General features: G+C 49.9%; 1 protein-coding gene across 7 annotated transcripts in view; it reads left to right on the top strand.

The window, feature by feature from the left end:
- LOC135920826 (very long chain fatty acid elongase 7-like) overlaps nt 1–19,965 on the top strand; it is a 397,384-nt gene extending 377,419 nt beyond the window's left edge. For 5 of the 7 annotated variants that reach the window (XM_065455093.2, XM_065455094.2, XM_070536304.1 and 2 more), the window contains one exon: nt 16,057–19,965. In XM_065455093.2, the coding sequence (XP_065311165.1) occupies nt 16,057–16,257 (201 nt within the window). In that variant the 3' untranslated portion in view covers nt 16,258–19,965. Of the gene's footprint in view, nt 1–5,620; nt 5,686–16,056 lie in introns of all 7 variants that reach the window. The other 2 variants (XM_065455097.2, XM_065455096.2) reach the window with 2 other exon arrangements.
- Nucleotides 19,966–21,835: the final 1,870 nt, after the last annotated feature.

The raw sequence follows: 21,835 nt of genomic DNA, 5'->3' as shown, positions 1-21,835 counted from the left end.
GCTCGTCCTCGGCCCGGATTGACAGTTCTCGGGCTTAGTGGCCGGCGAGTGCATTGCGTTTTACTTTCGAGTGAGCCGGTACCCACACGAGCTCAATGGCCCGTCCCGGGGATTTGCGCTTGGTGAGGATCGCTAGTGCTGTGGAAGACATGCTCCCCTTGCGATAGCTTGCGTAGGCGGTCTTGGAGTATGTGACCACAGTCCTCACTCCCGGTTGTGCGAGTTCGAGGGCCACGGTCACTTCTTCGGCTTCAGCTGTATTCGTCGTCCCTATCGACGCACCTGTGACAAGTTTATCTATGGTGGTGACGACCAGCATTGCTCTGGTGCCGTGCTTGGGAAGCGAGGCGTCCGCGTAGAGAACCTCGGGGTCCTCTTCAGCTGTCGAGCCAGTGCCTTCGCCCGCGCAGAGCGTCTCTCATTGTTCCTCCCCTGCTGCATGTGGTCGGGACGTGGTCTTAATAATCTCTCTCCACGTTGTGGGGAGCGGCTTCGTTGTCGGTTGCTGTTCAAATTGCCATCCCATCTTGCGTAGAACGGCCCGGCCGTGTTCTGTCCAGCTCAGCCGTACTCTCTAGTGGGATAGGTGTGCTTCCGCCAGCTCTTCCACCGTGTTGTGGGCACCCATGTCCAGCAGCTTCTGCGTTGGCGACCAGACTGGGATGCCCACGGCGAACTTGACTGCTTTCCTTATCGTCGTGTTCAGCGTCTCGCGGTTCACATTCGAATGCTGGAGGTAGCGGGTGGAGTACGTTACGTGTGACACGACGAATGCCTGCACCAGGCGCAGTGCGTCTTCTTTTTTGATCCCTCTGTTCTGGTTGGTGACTCTCCGGATCATGCTGAGTACCTGCTCTGATGTGGTCTTGATTTTGTAGACGGCTGCGTGCGCCTTGCCGTCGCTGCGCAACAGCAGGCCCAGTATCCGGATCTGCTGCATTGGCTTGATCTCTGTGCCATCGATGGTGATAATTTGATAATTATATTCGGCGGTGGCTCTTTCTTTGGTCTTCCGGGCTGTACCATAACCAGCTCCGATTTCTGTGGAGCGCAGCTCAGGCGGCAAGTCATGGCATACTCGTGGGCAGTCGTTCCCGCTCTCTGTAGGTCTTCCTCCACCCAGGCATCGGACCCCGCGTGGTTGGTCCACACCATTATATCGTCGGCATAAAACGCGTGGTCCATGCCTTTGATCTGATTGAGTAGTTCGGGCAGGGGCAGAAGCGCCAGGTTGAAAAGCAGAGCTGACAGGACCGACCCGTGTGGGGTACCCCTGTCTCCTAGCTCCGCAGGCTCGGACCGTTCCTTTCCTATCCAGATAATCGCCGTTGGTTGTATTGGTTAGGAAACCTGTAATATAGCCGTAGGTCTTGCGGCCACACCCCGTCATGCGCAGGTTCTCGAGCACGCTGGCGTGGGACAGGTCGAAGGCCCCCTTGAGGTCCAAAGCCAGTATACCCCGGGGCGCGTGCCTCGTTGCTCTCTTAATCACTAGTTCGTGTAATTGGATCAGGACGCCTTGGGTGCTCAGGTGCTGGCGGAATCCATACATGGTCACCGGCATCTGACTCGTCTCGTCCAGGTGTGCTTGAAGTCTTCTGAGAACCATACGTTCCATGACCTTGTCCACACAAGAGGTGAGCGAGATCGGGTGCATGTTCTCGATCGTCAGAGGTTTGCCGGGTTTCGCTATGAACCGTACCTCGGACTCTTTCCATTCTGCGGGCAACTTTCCCAGGTTCTGTTGACGTGACCCAGGAGCCCGCGTGCCGCCGCATCGCTCATATTGGCGAGCAGCTTGTATGTAATGGCGTCCGTTCAGGATTCGCTCGTCTTATTACTTTCGTCTATGGCTGTTAGTAACTCCGTGATGGTGAACGGTTCATCCAATGCCGGATTTTCCGGTCGCCCGTACTCCTCCGGTATCGGAAATCGCCCTCTCTATGTCTTGGGGTACATCGCCTTGAGGTCTTCAGTGAGCACCTGGCCGTTGCCATCGTAAGCGTTCAGAACTTTGGTGAGGTTGCGGTTGATTGCGGTCTTGCAGCTCAACGGGTCGATCAGGTCTGAGCAGGCACCAGGTCTTGCGCGCCGACAGCTTTCCCTGCAGCCTGTCGCACGTACTCACCCAGTTCTCGCGGCACAGGTTGGTTGCGTATTCAGCGATCTGTTTGTTGAGTATCGTGATGCGTTTGACGAGCTTCTTCTTTCGACGTTGACGCTTCCATCTTCGCGTATGCAGTGCCGCGCCGCCCACATGCGTGCTAGCTTGGCGTCAACAAAGGGCATCTGCATTGTTGTCACTACTTCTTGAGTAAATCTGTCGAGCGCGATCTTTTGTTCTCGCGCCCATTCTGCCTACGTTTAATGTCTGCCATCCACCGCGTTTCCTCCGGACGTCTCGTTTTCTTGGTCCGTGTGCTTGCGCATTCGGTCCCAGTTGGTGATCCGGGCTTTGCCGAGGGCAGCTCGGAACCTTGGTCCCTTGATCGTTATGCTTAAGATGCTGTGGTCGACGCCCAAGTCTACGCCTTCGTTCCGCCAGGCCACTTCCATTGAGCCCGACATTCACGACAGGTCCGGTGTGGTGTCCCTGTTGACGCTGTTTACCTTTCGGTTGACGATGCATGGTTCATTAAGGAGCGCCATTTCTTGATCCTCCATTGCCTTTGGTAGAGCCTTGCCTCGTTTAGATTGGTATTTGTAACCCCATGTAATGTGAGGGGCGTTGAAGTCGCATAGTACCAGGAGTGGCCTGTTGCCCGCCAACCTCTTCGCCTGGCTCACTGTTGTTGCATAGTCGTTGTTGTTGCATAGCCGACGCAGCGAAAAAAAAAACTTGCCGTACTGGCAAACGACCTGACATTAGCTCAGTGGAATTCATCCGATTTCACAAGTGCACGACTTCATACCCTGGACCCTACTTTACAACTCCGTATTCCGCCCGAGCTTCCACGACGCGACTGTACCCTTCTAGTTCGTCTATGGCTTGGAGTAGCATTTTCAAATGTGAACTCCTTTCTTATCGGAATGTCCAACAACCCACTTTGTGACTTCTGCGGGTGCAATGAAACAATCGCGCACCTTCTTTGTGAGTGCTCTCGTTTCAACCCGCAAAGAGCAGTCCTCTCAGCCACCCTAGACAAACTGGACAAGCGCCCACTGACAGAAAAGAAGATCCTTGGACACTGGCCTACGCGAACATCCGCGCGATCGGCTATGAAGGCGCTGCTGCGGTATTTAAAAGACACTGGACTTTCTGACAGATTGTGACTTCACTGTGTGACTCAGGATTGTACGGTGCACTGCATCACAGTAGGAACGCCTTTGCGGGCTGCGTGACAGTGCCCACAGAAACAGTTTGTGTGTACGTGCGTGTGTGTGTAGTTTCCTTTTTTTAATCCTTCTCCCTCTCACCTATCGCATCCCCTTTCCCCTCCCCCATTACAGGGTAGCCAACCGGAGATAATCACTGGAACCTCCCTGTCTTTCCTTTGCCTTTCTCTCTCTCTCTCTAGTCGTACTGCCTTTGTGACGGCCTGCAACTTACGCTCATCACAAACAGGTTTCCGGCACTGCCAATCGTCCTTGTGTGAACCTCGACCAGCGTGTGTTCGCAGCCCTTTTGCGCAGTGAGATGCTGGGTGGCTGCTAGTTGGTGCACACCAGTAACGCCGTCCCGCCTTGCGTCGGATCCATGTAGGTCGCGTATCCCGGGAGTCTGGGTCTGCCGTGCGTCTCTTGCAACGCCATCATATCCGGTTTCTGGTCGAGCCCATCTATGGGATGTTGTAACTCGGCCTCGTTGGTGCGGATGCCCCTGCAATTGCACTGGTAAATGATCGTTGTTTCCTCCCCCCTCCCCCCTGCGGATTTGCTTTTTACTGTTCGGCATCTGCGTCACCTTCTTTTGACGCTTTGATGCGACCGCACCTTTACGCGATCGATTCCTTGACTTTATTGGTGTGTTCATTCTTTAGCGTTGCGAACTTGTTCTTCACGGTTATCGTTGCTGTATTCGCCGCCAGTCGTTCGTGCTGGACTGACAGGATCTTTATTTGACCCTCGAAGGCCTCTAGCCTGGAATTCATATTCTCGAGCTTCTCGTTGATTTCATTGATGGCTGCGAGTATCGCTGCCAGTTTGCCCCCTTGCGGCGGTTGCTGTTGTTGATGCGACGTCTGCGGTGCCGCTGATGCCGTCTCGCAGTCAATGGTGGTTTCAGCGTCTATCGCTTCTTGAACACTCAATGCTTGTGGCATGGGCTGCGCCTATCCTCCCCGCTCTTGGCGGGCGAGGGGGGGGGGGGGGGGGTCCCTCCGAGGCACCTTGCGTTTCTCGTCGGTGTCCTCGGGCGCCGTGCTCGTTTTGGTTATTTTAGCCGCTGAGCTGCCGCTAGCTAGCGCATCTATTTTACTCATGAGTGCTCTGATCTGCACGTTCTGTGCCTGAATCTAGGCGTTTTGCCTTTCAATTAGTCTTTTTAAGTTCTGTACATTCGCCGCACTCTTGACGTGTTGCGGCGTTTTGGTCAGAGGAGGGAGGTGGGGTAGGGTTGAGGGGTGGGAACTCTCTGTCGTTCCCTAGAGCGACGGAAGACCTGTCGGTCCAGCCGACCTTTTCCCGGCGAGTTTCCCCCGCTGGTTGGACTCGGCCCGGGCTCTCGATCTGCCCGGGACCCCGGCGTTTTCCACTCGAGCTTCGACTGCTTCCTTTCCCCATCGTCTCCCAGCGGCGGCCGTCCTTGGAGCCAGCCGATGGCGATCGTCGGCGGCTTTGGTGTCCGCTCTTGCGGGCCGGCGTTCTCGAACGGCTCCACGAAGTGTACGGCGCCGATGCCGGCACCGGTCACCGTCACGGCATCGTCACGGCACCGGCACCGTCACGGCGCCGGCATCGTCACGGCGCCGGCATCGTCACGGCGCCGTACCACGTACGGCGTCTTAAATTTTGCCTTACAGGCCCGGTCGGCGGTGAGACGCTTGCCGCCGCACAGGCCGCACTTGGGCACGCACGCATGCTCTTTATCCGGGTTGGCGATGCCGCATCCCCGGCAGATGCGATTTTGGGGATTGGGGCACACGTCTATTCGGTGTCCGACCCCCCCGCACTGGAAGCAGATGTCGATCTGCTCGTGGTGCAGGGATGTACAGTGAATACGATGAGGATAGTCATAATGAACGGATGCAAAAAAGAACGACGGAAAGGGTGCCCAAAGAATTAGGAATGTAACTTAGAAGGGTGATAGTTGGTGCTAATTTGTTTTCCAGTTTAGATTGTATGGTACAGCGCGAACCAGGGACAAGGGACGCAAAAAGTCGAGGACAAGCTCTTACTCAGATCTTAGAATCTTGAAAATGCTGACGCCATGGTCGGTAGATGCGTTGAAATCACCGAACAAGGCTTTTACGTCAGGAGGAAGGCCTCTTTCGGAGATGCAGAAGGCCAAGGAGCGTGCGCGACACAGAGTGAATGTGATGAGGGTAGCCAGAATCGACGGATCCAAACAAACGATGGAAAAGGTGCCTGAAGAACTAGAAATGTAACAACAGAGTCTAAAATGTAAAGCCAACTAGCACAAACCATCACCTTTCTAAGTTACATTTCTACTTCTTTCTAGGAAGGGCTCTTTCGGAGACGCAGGAGGCCAAGCCGCGGATGCGACACACAGGGAATGCGATGAAGGTAATCAAAATGGACGGATGCAAAGGGTTCCCGGAGAACTAGAAGTGTAATTTAGAGGGGTTTGGGTTAGTTCGTTTTCCATATTAGATTGTGTGGTACAGCACGAAGCGGCGACAAGGGACGCAAGGAATAAACGAGAACAAGCGCTTACTCAGATCTGAGAACAGTGGCGTAGCTAGGTCGTCTGGCGCCCGGGGCCCTTAGCTCTTCTGTCACCCCCCCCCCCGGTTGTAGTCGAGGGAGGCGGGGATATCGACAATTTTCGGGTGCCTTCAGACGTATATGACACCACCCCCCCTACTGGCCCCGTGCACCCGCGGTCAACGGCCCCCCCTTTCCTGTTGCTACGCGAGTGTCTGAGAATCTTGCGTACCTTGATGGCGTGGCCGGTAGACGTGTTGAGGCCGCCAAACAAGGCCTTGACGTCAGGTGGAAGCGCTCTTTCGCTGATACAGGAGGCCAAGGCGCGAGGGTGACACACAGTGAATGCGATCTGGGTAATCATAACGGATGAATAAAAAAAACGATGTAAAGGGTGCCCGAAGAATTAGGAATGTAACTTAGAAGGGTTGTGGTTATCGGCTAACTGGCTTTTTAGTCTATATTATATGGTACAGCGCGAAGCAGGGACTAGGGACGCAAGAAAAAAATTGGCTGTGGTTTAGCTCTGGTTGAAACTGGTTGAATTGAGAAAGCAATATCTGCATGGCTACGCTTGTAGTTCTGCCTGTGGTGTAACTTGATGTTGGACTTGGTTGTTCTCGCGGTTCCTCTGTTTCTTGGGCACGTTGCAACATTTTTCTCTCATTCTTCGCAGCTTGCTTAGCTTTCGCCTTAGAATTTAACTGTTCCGATGCAGTAGAGCAACCAGATTCAGATATATACTCTTTGTCGGTAACTTCCATGGCGAGACTGATCAACCAACGCGTAGAGCACCGCCGCTAATATCCCACTGAAGCCGCCACGGAGCGAGCGCCCGGCGAGGAGGTCATCATATCAGAGGAGAGACCACCTGCTAGGCGCGGCGCTGGCTCGGGTGCCATGGGGCACGTGACGCGCGGCTCTCTTCTAGCTGGGGCGGGAAGCAGCCGACGTCACGCGTCGTCATAGCAACAGAGAGAACCGACGTCACACCACCTGCTAAGCGCATCGCCGGCTCTGGGGTGACCCGGCATAGGCGACGAGCGGTTAGACCTGGCGTATTATTGCTTTCGCAATAAAAACAGGGACAAGCGCTTACTCAGATCTTAAAATCTTTGCAATCCCGATGCCATTGTCGGTCGACGAGTTGAAACCGCCTAACAAGGCCTTTACGTCAGGAGGAAGGGATCTTTCGGAGATGCAGCAGGCCAAGGTGCGTGCGCGACATACAGTGAATGCAAAGAGAGTTCGTTCCCCCATGAAATCGCGCGAAGTGGTAAGGGACATAACCAAGACTGTTGCGTCCCCGTTACAGGTGGTGGAAACCTTTGGGAGCTTTGCAAAAGGGGAAGGCAGCTGGGGAAAATAAGGTAACAGTAGATTTGTTGAAGGATGGTGGCAGATTGTTCTAGAAAAACTGGCCACCCTGTATACGCAATGCCTTATGACCTCGAGCGTACCAGAATCTTGGAAAAACGCTAACATAATCCTAATCCTTAAGAAAGGGGGCGCCAAAGACTTGAAAAATTGTAGACCGATCAGCTTAATTTCCGTTGCCTACAAAGTATTTACTACTGTAATCGCAAATAGAATCAGGGACACTTTAGACTTTTAGACTTCTGTCAATCAAAGAACTAGTCAGGATTCCGTAAAGGCTACTCAACAATAGACCGTATTCATACTATCAATCAGGTGATAGAGAAATGTGCGGAATATAACCAACCCTTATATATAGCTTTCATTGATTACGAGAAAGAGTTCGATTCAGTCGAAACATCAGCAGTCATGGAGGCATTACGGAATCAGGTTGTAGACGAGCCGTATCTAAGAATGCAGAATGATATCTATAGCGGCTTCACAGCCACCGTAGTCCTCCATAAAGAAAGCAACAAATGCCCATCAAGAAAGGTGTCAGATAGGAAGATACCATCTCTCGAATGCTATTCACAGCGTGCTTACAGGAGGTATTCAGATACCTAGATTGGGAAGAACTTGGGATAAGAGTTTGTGGCGACACACTCCGCGCATATTTCTGCGCACCCTCCGTCTTCCTATCATCCGGCCCAGCATAACACAGCTGCACGCTGGAGTGCGTGGCCGATAAAGCATATATAGCGCCACCACCGCGTCACCGGCGGTGGCTATAAAAAGAGGCTACCTGGCTGAGAACGAGCGCTTTCTACCTTCCGCTACTGGGACAAACGTAGCGTTGGTATAGACAAGAACGGCACCGAGAGCGGCGCTGCTGCGCCGGCGTTGATAAAGCCCCTCAATTTTCCAAAAGTAGCGCCATTCTTAGATCTTTCCGCCACCCCGCTCACCCAGGCGCTTCCTCCTCCACTCCTCCTGTCGCCCCAGCCTCCTCCGCTCCCCCATTGGCCAATCTGTGTCACGTGAAAGCGGGCCCCGCGCTTTTGTATATTTTTTTCTTTCCGGCGCAGAGCAGGCGCCGCGCTTTTGTATATCTTTTCTTTCCAGCGCGCTGCGACCCCCAATCTTGGGCCTGCGACCCCCATTCTTGGGCCTACGCGACGAAGTACGGCAGGCGGTTTGAAGGAGCGCGGTAGTTTTATACAATGTGTTAGGGCCGAGTGCTTAATTGCGATGCCGTGCTGCTGCGCCTACGGTTGCCACAACAGACCCAGTGACGGCAAAAAGCTTTTTGTTTTACCATCCGCCGGGCGCAACGCAAAACGAAGAAAAGTGTGGATTCACAAGATCGGGCGGGCTAACTTCGAGCAAGTGGCAAAGAACGCGCGGCTTTGTGAAGTGACACGGCTCCTCCAACCTCTTCTTTTGACGCCCGTGTCAAAACGGGCCCGTGTCCAGTGCATTGGGGGTGCGTTAAAGAACCCCAGCTGCAAAAAAAAAAAAAATTAATCCAGAGCCCCCATTATGGCGTGCCTTATGAGATCGTGGTGTTGGGATGTAAAACCCAAGAATCAACTTTTCTTCTGTCTTGTGTGCCTTGACTGTTCCAGTTAACGCAACACTGCTTCCTTGTGAAAACTTACAACGCAAAAGAATACAGACGCACGTAGTATACAGAGATAAAATTAGCACTTCAACAAAAGTGTTGCTGGTGCCAATGAGGGAGGGGGATAATTATTTTCTGAACCTCTTTCCAGTTGTCCCATCAAGTTCCTTCTTTCTTTTCTATCAAATTCTAACCATTTGCACTGTAATAAATAAATAACGATTTCATATGCTGGTACGTTGTTAAAATTATTTATACCGCCTATGTGTGAAAACGTTGCTCATGGCCACCACAACCTGTGCATGAGCTACGTACATCTGTAAAAGGCGCGGAACAGAAACGGCCCTGCTGCCAGGCATAGCTGACCGCAGACAGTCGGAATCTCTCACGCGCCGGCCGAACAAAAGCATCCTGCAGGTACGTAAATTAACCTACGAAACCACGTGCACATACTTTCGCGCTGTCAAAACCTCAAACTCTGGTAATTACTCGCGTGTCTGAGCACACCGCGTGCTTGTGTCGTGTTTCAGCAACACGAACTTTCAACGTGCGCGCGCTTTACGCCTTAAATGCGCCTTGAATAATGGTGCTTTTCTCTATTTCTTCCGCAAATCCGACACGACATTCTTAAGGCCAGTTACCGACTGACAAAGCAAGATCTAGATTGAAAAAACTGCTCCGCAGGACTCGAACGAACTTTTCCGCGGATTTCCTCCCGTAGCGTGTTAGCCGTCGTCTGCTACGGCAGGCCCACCACCAGCGGCGCCACCGTCGAGGCCGCGCCGAGCGGAGGAGGAGGGAAGTGAATGGCGCTACTTTGGGAGATTGAGGGGTTTTAGGCGTTGAGAGCGCCGCATGCGAAGAAAAATTCTATTCGCGGGTGGTACCCCTCTCCCATCTCTCGTTCGCGCCGCCTTGATTGCACTTTTCCCCAACCTTTCCTTCCCATCAAGAATCTCCTTCTCTCTCTGCCTCCTTCACTGCGCGTGTTTGGGCACGTTTCGCGCCGCGCGCGGTGTGTGCGCGTGGACATTTCCTTCGAAGGGTGGTGTACAGTCTCTTTCACATTTAGGGGAAAACTCGAAGCGCATTGCATCGCGATGCGGCGAGAGCTTGAGTCAGGCGGCGGCAGCAGCTCGCGCAGATGCTCGAGGGGCGGGATCTTGAACGGCGTCGTCTGCTACGGCGGCGCGCGCTGGCCGCATTGTCGAGAAACGTTCTACTGTCAGGTGCAGGGCGCCGATCACATCGTTACTGCGTGAAATGAGCCGGTATTCTTTGCTAAGCGTTGCGCGACGCCCACTGATACGCCTCGAATGTAAGTTCATCGCTGCATGGCAGTCATAGACGACGTACTGATTCCATACATTCTTGACGGCCCGTTTCTGGAAGGCGACTATATATTCTAACGCGGTAGGACGCCGATCCACACTGCTCGTGCTGTGCAAGAACTGCTAGAAGAGCGCGCAGTCACTCTCTTGGAGCGGCCGCCTCAATCCCCGGGCGCCAACATCGTTTAAAATGTCTGGGGCTCTTTGAAAGTATCGCTGGCGCAACATCCCCTCTGTCAGTCGCCCGAGGATAGGCTTCGATCCACCATCGTCAGCGACTGAGACGTGCAGCGAATGAACACATCCCTGATCAAGTCATTCTACACTTCACTGCTTTCCAGGATGAGCGCTGTCATCGCTGCTGCTGGAGACATGACGAGATACTAACTGAAGTTCCGAGCGTGACGTGTCCAATTCCACACCGGCGGGCAGGGTCTGTCTGGTGTAGCGAATGATTGTCGAGAAAAATCACTTCCAGCTCATTGTCTGAACCTAAAACGTTCATTTAATCGTGTCCGTTTGTTTCACCGTGTTCGACTCCCATTGTTGAGTGCTTTGTTTTCCTTTCGAGTCAAACAAAGACTGAGCACGTTGCGCGCACATCTTGGTGCGTTTTGTCGCTGCTCATTACGGTAGCACACACAGTGAAGAAATATACGTGCACACGCTCAGTACTCCGGCCTTTCGAAAGAACAAATGAACCATGTTGTCAAAAGAAGTTTGTGGAACTCCATTATCGCCAATGAAGGATCAGAGTGGGGCGACGCACAACGTTTAGTAAAGAATATCAGCTAAGTTCCTGCAGTACCCATGAAATCGGTGCACTGCCCCTGACAGTACCACGCTTCCTGAAAATGCGGCCAGCGCGCGCCGCCGTAGCAGACGACGCAGATCACGACACTGCCCCTCAAGCGTGCGCGCCTGCTCGAGCTGCTGCCGCCGCACGACTCCATTGCTTGCCGCATCGCGACGCAATACGTTCCGAGTTTCCCCCCTAGTGTGAGACAAACTGCACACGCTATATTTGCCTTTAAGAAGATCGGTACGCTTGACGATTATTTTTATGGCTGCAATGCGGCGAAAGGGCAGCGTCTGCTTAACCATGTAAGGGACGCTGAGCAGGTAATTGGAAACGACATCGTATGTGCCGCCGGAAACATCGTCAGCACATACGATGCGGCACATACATACGGCACCTACGAGCTAAAGTCATTTTTGCAGTTTCTCACATTATGTTTGCTACAAATCCGTGTTGTCTCTGATGGCGACAACAGACTTCTATCGACACTGTGCGGAAATAAACAAGATATATCGCTGCATAGCACAAGTACGACATGCGCACACAACTTTAACTAGTACGTCCCCGACAATATGGAATAGAGGCAGCAATGTAGACAGCTTGGTCATTTTTTAATAGTACTCAAGAGACGGAAGTTGAAAGTATTATTAATCATTCCTGCTTCAGCAATGCCGGCGCGACCAAGACGCGGGTGTGTATCGTCCAGTAACCCGATCGATCGGTGCAGTGGTGAAGCGGGAGTGAACTCCGGTCATGTTCAATGCATCATGCACATATTCAATTTCCCGGCACGCGTGAACTTCGGCCACTGCTAGCGCATACAACAGACGTGGGGCCCTATAACGTAAAACTATTCCAATATGTTTCTATTCCAATTTCCTGACGTCACATTTGCGTAACCACCGACGCAAGCACCGGGCGGTCACCCATAGGGTTGTCTGAACAGACCAATCAAATGCTCTCCTCGTTCATAGGAGGTCCCTTTTGTTTGCTTGAAAAACGAATAACATTGCCTACACTGAGCGGCTTGTTGCATCTAATTGGCTGACAAGAGGTGAGGGGAACGCTCAAGTGGAGAGGGATTCACTAGGGCAGAGCCAGTGCACTGAAAACCGATAACGGATGAAGAGGGTGGAGCCGGCGTCTGCGATTGGTCGGCTTTCCCTTACTTGGCTGGCCGAAAATCGCGGCGGCATGCAACGGAAGCTTAAGAATGACGCTAAAATTGACCCTCAGCAAAGAAGAGTTGGCAGAATGAAGTAGTAAACGTGTCGAAAGTGCTTAAAAACGTTACACGGTCGCGCAAGAAGCTTTATTATACGCAAATACACCCATGCTCTCCGGCAGGTGTGAGTAGCCAGCGTCTCAGCGATCGGCGGCAGCAATCTTTTATTCCTTTCGGAACGGGGCAGCCTGCCGCTATTCCAAAAAAAATTCAGTTTTGTTCGGCATATTAATGCATCTTTATCGCGTACACGTCACTTTGACGCGGTGCGTTCGTGCGGCTTTGTGACGTCGCGTGACAGGCAGGTGAAGTGGGTGCAGCCCGAAAACGTTTTACCAATAGCCGAGGGCTAATGGGGAAAAAGGGTCGAATCAGAAATAACTGTTTTTCTTTTTTATGTCAAATCATGCATAACCAGTGTGCACACATCATATCAGATGGGGAGGTATTGCGGTTTTTGTAACGTCGCGTGACAGACAGGTGAAATGGGGGGTGGTCGAAAAAAGTTTTTGACCAATCGCGGAGGGCTGATAGCAGAATTGGAATAGAAAAGTTTGGAATAGTTTTACGTTATAGCGCCCGTGGTTTCCATTCTTAGACAGCGCACACACAAACGAAACACGAGAAAGAAGACAGGACAAGCGCTCGTTTAACTTTAAGTTTTTATATGAATAAAAAGATTATGTGCCGAGTAATTATTAATTTCACGTGGGTTACATATAGAAACCGTCATACACTCAGGAGTGATCAATGAACGAGCTCGCTTCGTTTGCCAGATGTTTACTTCGCTCGGCGCACCGCAGGAATCCATGTCTGTCGTCTGCTTCTTTCGTACCATTTTCTTGTGAATCGGCAGAATTTCACTGGTGGCATCAACCTTTTCATGTTTACATTGCTGTCGTGACAGTTAACAACACAATAATAATTTCCGGTCATCCGAAGAGGTGCCGTCGCAAACAAGAGACGTTTCGCGCGCAGCGCGAACTGAATGCGGGCGCGACCGTGAAGGGAAGCGGCGACGGAAACCTACACCCGTTGGAGATAAAATCGCTCCGCCAGGGGAGAAACGAGCGCTGGCGTCTAGGATGAAACTTGGCGTGCGGTCGTCTATGCCCGTCCACTGCCATCGTTAGTCGACTAAAGAGTCGTTACGTTTTTATGTTGGGATTCGTCCTTCGGCAGACACGACATCCCACAAGTTAATGGAGAATACCATAGTAACTTGCGATTCGCTAATGATATTGCCTTGCTTAGTAACTCTACACCGATTGCAATGCATGCTCACTGACCTGGAGAGGCAAAGCAGAAGGGTGGGTCTAAAAATTTATCTGCAGAAAACTAAAGTAATGTTTAGCAGTCTCGGAAGAGAACAGCAATTTACGATAGGTAGCAATGCACTAGAACTGGTAAGAGAATGCATGTACTTAGGGCAGGTAGTGACCGCGGATCGGGATCATGAGACTGAAATAATCAGAAGAATAAGAATGGGCTGGGGTGCGTTTGGCAAGCATTCTCAGTTCATGAACAGCAGGTTGTCATTACCTCTCAAGAGAAAACTCTATAACAGCTATGTGTTACCAGTACTCACGTACGGGGCAGAAACCGGGAGGTTTGCGAAAAGGGGTCTACATAACTTTAAGACAACGCAACGAGCTATGGAAAGAAGAATGATGGGTGGAACATTAAGGGATAAGGAAAGAGCAGATTGGGGGAAGGAACAAACGCGAGTTAATAACATCTTTGTTGAAATCAAGAAAAAGAAATGGGCATGGGGAGGACATGTAATGAGGAGGGAAGATGACCGATGGTCATTAAGGGTCACGGACTGGATTCCAAGGGAAGGATAAGCGTAGCAGGAGGGGTCGGCAGAAAGTTAGATGGACGGATGAGTAAGAAGTTTGCAGGGGAAACATGGCCACAATTAGTACATGACCAGGGTAGTTGGAGAAGTATGGGAGAGGCCTTTGCCCTGCAGTGGGCGTAACCAGGCTGATGATGAATGATGGATGTTGTGATCCCGTGTGTACACTGTGCGTCCCTCCGCAACAATGAAGCCACAGACCTGGCAGGTGCTAAGGTGGTGTTTATACCGCTCCTAAAAAGTTGGAAAGAATGCGCAAGAAAGTCAACAATAGCCGGCAAACGTCTGAACTTTGTAGTAAGCGGCATACAGCCAAGCCCATAGATTTGTAAACTAATGTAGTTTATACCATTCCCACCTCTTGCGGCTTCCTTATACGGTGCAAACTGAACGCGGCCTTGATGAACGTTTACAGGAGCATGCACACTGTGTCAAGACTGACTGGTAGCGCTGTTCATTGTGCTAACAGTTCATTGTGCAAAGTGTGGCTGCTCACCCCGCCTAGAGGACACGTGTGCTGTGAAGGTACAGGGATTAGATGACCAGGGAAATCTTTGAGGCTTTTTCAAATTGTGAGTTAGGAGCTACTTGCGTAAGCGCCTCTTCTATAGCTCTTTGCGCTGAGGAACTTAAATTCTTCAGAAGTTGTGTCCATATTGTACATTTTACATTTGCATAGTTTTACGTTTAAGACGCATGCGCAGCAGTAGTTGATTGATGATGACTAGTTTTACCTTTCTTCCTTTCTCTCTTTGAGCCCGTTGCGAATAGTTTATATTTGTGCGGGCTTCAATGAAGATGTCGAAGGTTGTCTGCGCTGGTCCTGTGCTCTTTCTTGTCCATATGTCTTTGGCACTGTTTAAACTGAATGACTGATCCATAAGGCAACATCGGCTGCCTTGATCTTGGCAACCTCAGCACGTTTGGTCATTATGAAATGCGATATACAACTCTAAAACTTAAAGGGTCCATTCGATGGAAGTTTATGAGTCACTTGCAATTGTTCTGAAATCTGCCTAACGGTTGTCAAGGTGCAATCAACAGTAAGTGGTTTACTAGCGGATCTTTTTTCAAAAATTACTAAAATGTCATCCACGAACCTAAAAATCTTAAAAACATTGGAGCTTGCTAATCATCACTAAGTCGTGTGTCAACTTAAGCTAAGTATAACTCGCATAACACTGGATCCCAGCAAGATCCAGTAAGTTCGCAGCTTTTCTCCAGATTCAGGCTTCCATACCATCCCACATAGGTATAAATAAGGTAGGGAAAATGAAATTAGCTGCAGAGAGGTCGCAATGGGAACACCCACTGCATTCTGAAAGGCAATGGACCCAAACCTGTCAATGCTTGCCTCAATTCACTTTAGCACACCTTGTGGAGGTAGAGAATAGTACAGGTCTTTAATGTGGATCAAAAGGGCGTCTAGGTTCTTCTATAAATCGCTACTAAGAAATCTGACGAATTCCGTTGAATCCTTGACTAACAGGATCATCGACCCCAAAAAGGTTTATTTTATTTTGCAAAGAAAGAGAAATTTGGTTTTGCCAAGAGCCTTTGCCGGGTACATTTATCCGGAGGGAGCGAACTAGCTTATGAGTTTTCACACTATAAAATAATATCAAGGCACTGTTCTTACAATCGCCTATGCTGTTGGCAGGTCTCGACAGGTTTACCTTGTTACAAGATCTTTCCGCGTCACTTTGTAATTTCGCCAAGGATACACGCTCATGAATATCAAAACCGGATAACAGAGCTTCGCCCGCTTTTATCTTTACAACCTTGCGTACAGAAGAGCGAAGCCTCCTTCTTTGCACTGAAGTAAGACATGATAAAAGTCCAAGAGTAATAATGCTCAAAACCTGACTGTGGATTACAAGCTACAACAATGCTGGCTAACTACTAAATGAGTCCGGCCTCGCTAAGGAGTCCTCTAGGAGTGACATCAATGGCAGATATGCTGAGATTGCCGTGGCCAGCTTGACCGAAAGACTTTACTCATAACAGGGCCATTCACACAATACGTCACCCTCGCAGGTGCAGCTGGTGCAGTTCGTGGTACTGATGGTGCACAACTCGCTTCCGCTGTTCTTCGCGGGTCACTTCGTGCGCCCATTCTCGGCGATCCTTGTCATCGAGGGACTCATCTTTTTCGCCTGGTTCTCGGCCTTCTACCTGGGCACCTACCGCCGCTCCAAGGCATCGGTCATGCTTTTCGAGTGTCACAAGACTGACTGAACTGCCAACAGCAGTTTCTCGGCCTTAAGAGGAAGCTCGGCAGCTCTCATCTATTACAGACTTTACAGAGCAATTTAGTCGGGCCGCCGAAGCTCAAAACTTATAAAGTGGTTCTAGCCTGCGCAACAATACATGACCAGCAGTCGCAGCACGAGGCTTGTCCGAAAATTACTATAGTGCACACTATCGTCAAGCACATTAACAAAATTCCAGCATCAAGCGAGACATAATTTTGCAAAGGCAATAGACGACACAAAAATCGCCTTCATAGCCACGGTAAGCGCATTGTCGTGGAGCGGAATGCAATAACACTAGTGCAAGTTGGTTCCTATAAAAACGTCCAGTGTTTGAAATGAACCCGGAGTCCACAACCCACCAGATGTGGTTCTGTCGCATGAAACCACATTTTCTGGTTTCATGGCACATGAAACCACAAAATTTTATTGTGACTGTGATTGAGAGCTCGACATCGGGTTTCACCCTGCCTGTCAATTCCGCTACGCTGACGATGACTTTTGTCGTCATTACCGACAAATTATTTCTGTCGCCGTCAAGCTACTTCGTCATCCCTAGTGTCCTCCACAGCCACTGAATCTGAAATTAAAGCCCTACCAGTCGAGCCCTCTAACCACTCACTTATTTTTCTTTATTACAAGGAAACAAAACATGGCAGGGCATTAAGCCTAACAGACACTCTGAGAGCAGTGGTAGTGTTACGTGTATTTCGGATTTCAAAACGAGAACTACTGTAGTGGACGAGGATCATACAATATGGCATCGCATGACAGCGGTGTGTCTGCGTGCAATTCTTCGTCGTCATGCTCGTGAAAGAAGCGAAGGTGACACAAGGCCGGCATATATGACAATCATGATTGTAAATGTGCACATCGATGCACACGAAAGCGTCTACCTCAGCTGCAGCTGCGAAAGGTGGCCGCCCACGGAAGCACGCCTCAAAAGACGAAAAAAGAACACAAAAAAGACGACATAGTCACGACAGACATACAATTAGGCATAAAATAGGATTTGCTGTTCTGCACCAAAATGCCCCGAAAATTTTCAGCTCCTGGCCAAGGTATACGCAAATACACGCACCGATTCAGCAGGAGCAAATTTAATGCACATCGAAAACATCAATCGAAATTATTTCACCTAAGCAATTGTAATCGTTTCACAATCCCAAACGTAAGCAGTTGTAAGTCCCTATGCTGAATGTGTTTTACGTATTTTCACTCTTTGCGCCATCGGCTATTTTCGGTACCATCGCTTGATCAGGCCAGATGTTCTGCGTCATGGGACATATAATGTTTTCGCAATAACAAACAATGTAGCAATACTGTCGGACTCAATTATATTTAAATGGCCAAATGCAGAACCGCATCAACAGAAGACAGTAACATGATCTATGGTCAAATATCTGGGAATAAAATTATTCATAAAGCCACGTATTTTACGTAAACACTGCTCCCTCATAGAGAGGGAGGCTGCAAGTAGTAACGTCGGATCATGTGTGCAATTGAAATTACAATAAATGCATTACTATATTACACAAACACGAAATTGCGTACGTCATAAAGAGTAACAGCGTCTCTCCTGCCCACATATTTTCTTTCCGCCCTTGTACTGCTCAACGACCCCATTCAGAACTTGTTCATCTATCCCATAATTACAGTTCTCAGTTATGTAGTATATATTTCCTTTCATTTATACTCTTAGTTTAAATTATTAGAATTTCACACGGCCCTGCCCATCGCCTCTAAAATGCACGTTATGACCACTGTCCAGTTCCCCAAACCAAATATTTGAGAACAAGCAACCAAAAATTAAATTTTCGTCTTCGCTGTGGGATGCGGCAGCAGTAAATGAGAGCCGAAGCTGGTCTGCTGTCTTTTTTTTTTTATTCACCTTCGTTTCCTGAGGCCTCTAACGACTTCGTTTGTGTCTGGAAATGGCATTTAGGTTAATGTTGGAGCACACGCCTTCCAGTGCCCAACAAGAGGCGTCTGCCGAAGTCTTGCACCGATGCAAGACTTTGGCAGCGCAATCTGAATAGCTTCGCCGAGTCGGTGCTCCCTGGACGACATGTAGCGGAGAAATACCAAAAAGACGAAAAGTGTCTTCCTTTCCACTCTCTGCGATGCTCTGCGTCCTTCCAGTATTTTTGCGCTACAACATCATGTCGTTTCGCAACTGACACTTTAATCAAATCGCGGTAACTCATATACATCATATACCGTCACCACTACCGGTCCCCCATTCCGCAGACGAACGGTTGGCTTGCCAGAAACCTCCACCCCGGGTGCCCGTACTTCAAACGTCTTTCGCTCCCGAACGAATCGGAAGACTTCGCCGCCGGCTTCTCTCCGACACAGAGCCCATACGCGTTTTATATTGCAATAACGTGCACGATGCGCTCACTTCCTTTCATCATAAAAAGGGGCGCATCTCAGCACGCATATATCGGCAGTGCGCTTTGGAAGATACTGCTGCCCATTTCGTAAATTTTACATACGTAAAACTACTTTAAATTATCCGCGGTAGATGTGCTTTGCTGATCGCCATGGGCGACTCAATATAGAACGATTTCTAAGCCATGGAGTTCTGTCCTTGCAAGTCCGCAGTTATCGCGTGCGCAGGAGGCCGTGAACTCGGCTGACTAAATACGCAGTCGTTGCGTCGGCCTCGGACAGCAGTTAAAACAAGCAGGGGCCAAAATATTGGTGGAAGTGGTCGCTTCTGTCACCCGAAAAGCGACGACACACGGGATATTTCCATCTTGTGCGGCGTCGAAAGGCCTAGTCGTGGAGAGCGCATAGCTACACTCTCTTATACACATACTACTAATACATACGCGGAAAGTTTCGCCCCCAACGAATCGGAAGACTCCCCCACCGGGTTCTCTGCGACACAAAGCCCGTACCGCTACTCGCGTTTAAAATATTATTACGTGCATAATGCAATCACTTCCATCACAAAAAGGGAGGATCTCAGGAGCACATATCGGCAGCCCGCTTGGGAAGTTACTGCAGCACATTTCGCAAATCTCACACGCCTAAAAACTACTTTATTTGTCCGCGATAGATGCATTTCACGTATCGCAATCGGTAACTCTATATAGAATGGTTTCTAAGCGGTTCTAGCATCTTTGTTTCGGAATTCTCACGTGTGCAGGAGGCCGTGACTCGGCTGACAACATATACAGTCGTTGCGTCGGCCTCGGACAGCAGTTAAAACGAGTAGGGGCCAAATTATTGGTGGAAGTGGTCGCTTCTGTCACCCGAAAGGCGACGAGGCACGGGATATTTCCATCCTGTGTGGCGTCGAAAGGCCTAGTCGTGGAGAGCGCATAGCTACACTGTCTTACACACATACTACTAATACATACGCGGAAAGTTTCGCCCCCAACGAATCAAAAGACTCCCCCACCGGGTTCTCTGCGACACAAAGCCCGTACCGCTACTCGCGTTTAAAATATTATTACGTGCATAATGCACTCACTTCCATCACAAAAAGGGAGGATCTCAGGAGCACATATCGGCAGCCCGCTTGGGAAGTTACTGCAGCACATTTCGCAAATCTCACACGCCTAAAAACTACTTTATTTGTCCGCGATAGATGCATTTCACGTATCGCAATCGGTAACTCTATATAGAATGGTTTCTAAGCGGTTCTAGCATCTTTGTTTCGGAATTCTCACGTGTGCAGGAGGCCGTGACTCGGCTGACAACATATACAGTCGTTGCGTCGGCCTCGGACAGCATTTAATACCAGTAGGGGCCAAAATATTGGTGGAAGTTGTCGCTTCTGTCACCCGAAAAGCGACGACACACGGGATATTTCCATCCTGTGTGGCGTCGAAAGGCCTAGTCTTGGAGAGCGCATAGCTACACTCTCTTATACACATACTACTAATACATACGCGGAAAGCCAACGAATCGCAAGACTCCCCCACCGGGTTCTCTGCGACACAAAGCCCGTACCGCTACTCACGTTTAAAATATTATTACGTGCATAATGCACTCACTTCCATCACAAAAAGGGGGAATCTCAGGAGCACATATTGGCAGCCCGCTTGGGAAGTTACTGCAGCACATTTCGCAAATCTCACATGCCTAAAAACTACTTTTTGTCCGCGATAGATGCATTTCACGTATCGCAATCGGTAACTCTATATAGAATGGTTTCTAAGCGGTTCTAGCCTCTTTCTTTCGGAATTCTCACGTGTGCAGGAGGCCGTGACTCGGCTGACAACATATACAGTCGTTGCGTCGGCCTCGGACAGCAGTTAAAACGCGTAGGGGCCAAATTATTGGTGGAAGTGGTCGCTTCTGTCACCCGAAAGGCGACGAGGCACGGGATATTTCCATGCTGTGCGGCGTCGAAAGGCCTAGTCGTGGAGAGCGCATAGCTACACTCTCTTATACACATACTACTAATACATACGCGGAAAGTTTCGCCCCCAACGAATCGCAAGACTCCCCCACCGGGTTCTCTGCGACACAACGCCCGTACCGCTACTCACGTTTAAAATATTATTACGTGCACAATGCACTCACTTCCATCACTTCAGGAGCACATATCGGCCGCCCGCTTGGGAAGTTACTGCAGCACATTTCGCAAATCGTACATGCCCCTTATCGTTCCGGAATTGTCGCCCGCGCAGGCGGCCGTGAACTCGTCTGGACAAATGCGCTCGGTCCATTGGCCTCGGGCAGCGCTTAAAACGAGCAGGGGGTAAAGAGGAAAATTTCTTGTTGTAATTGCGCCCAGTGGATCCATTGTTTGTTTGTCACGTGTATGGCGGACGTGCCTCAGACAGGTTTATTGTGCGGTGCTCTGAGTTCTGCAAATACCTTGAAAAGGGTGGCGAGCTAATTGCAGATGGGGGCTTTGTCCTAAGTGATGAAATGAAAGCGAAACATATCCGCCTGAATATCCCAGCCTTCACACTTGGGAGGCTGAGGCTTCACGAAAAAGAGGTCACCCCAACAAGGGGAATTGCATCCCTAAGGATACACGTTGAAAAGGCAATAAACTGCATAAAGGCATTCAGAATACTAAAGCAAAGTGTGCCAATTCACCATAGGGCACTTGTGAATGAGGTAGTTAAAGTGTGTGCTGGGCTTTGCAACATGAAGTCTCCTCTCATTCAGAGCAAACTGTAAATGTTTGATGTAAGATCTATCTTCCGATGTATTAAAACTTTCAACTGAGGTTATTTTTCTAGATAACCACCCTGTGTGCAATCTATTACTACTGGTAGTAATAGGTAGCAGTAATCGGCAGTAGTAATAGGTAGAAGTAGGAATACTACTGGTAGTAATAATGGTCTAAACACTGGTGTTTGGACACGAAAGCCGAGAGTGGTTACAGTCAACGACGGCTTTTTGTGCCTGCTAGAACCATTCCACATGGAGATGTTGCAACGGGATGGAAAGAATGCCGCTTTTATCTTTGTCCTTTGAGTGTTCACTGTTTTTCTTTGGTGAAATTTGCGCACAATACTGAATCTAAATTACAGCAGATCAGGCTGTGTCTGCTCTACTTTTGCCAGCCTCAGTTATAGGCGCAGATTTGT

The sequence above is a fragment of the Dermacentor albipictus genome, chromosome 3 (genome assembly GCF_038994185.2).
Source record: "Dermacentor albipictus isolate Rhodes 1998 colony chromosome 3, USDA_Dalb.pri_finalv2, whole genome shotgun sequence".
Taxonomy (NCBI): domain Eukaryota; kingdom Metazoa; phylum Arthropoda; class Arachnida; order Ixodida; family Ixodidae; genus Dermacentor; species Dermacentor albipictus.
This window is presented reverse-complemented; position numbering and strand designations above follow the sequence as displayed.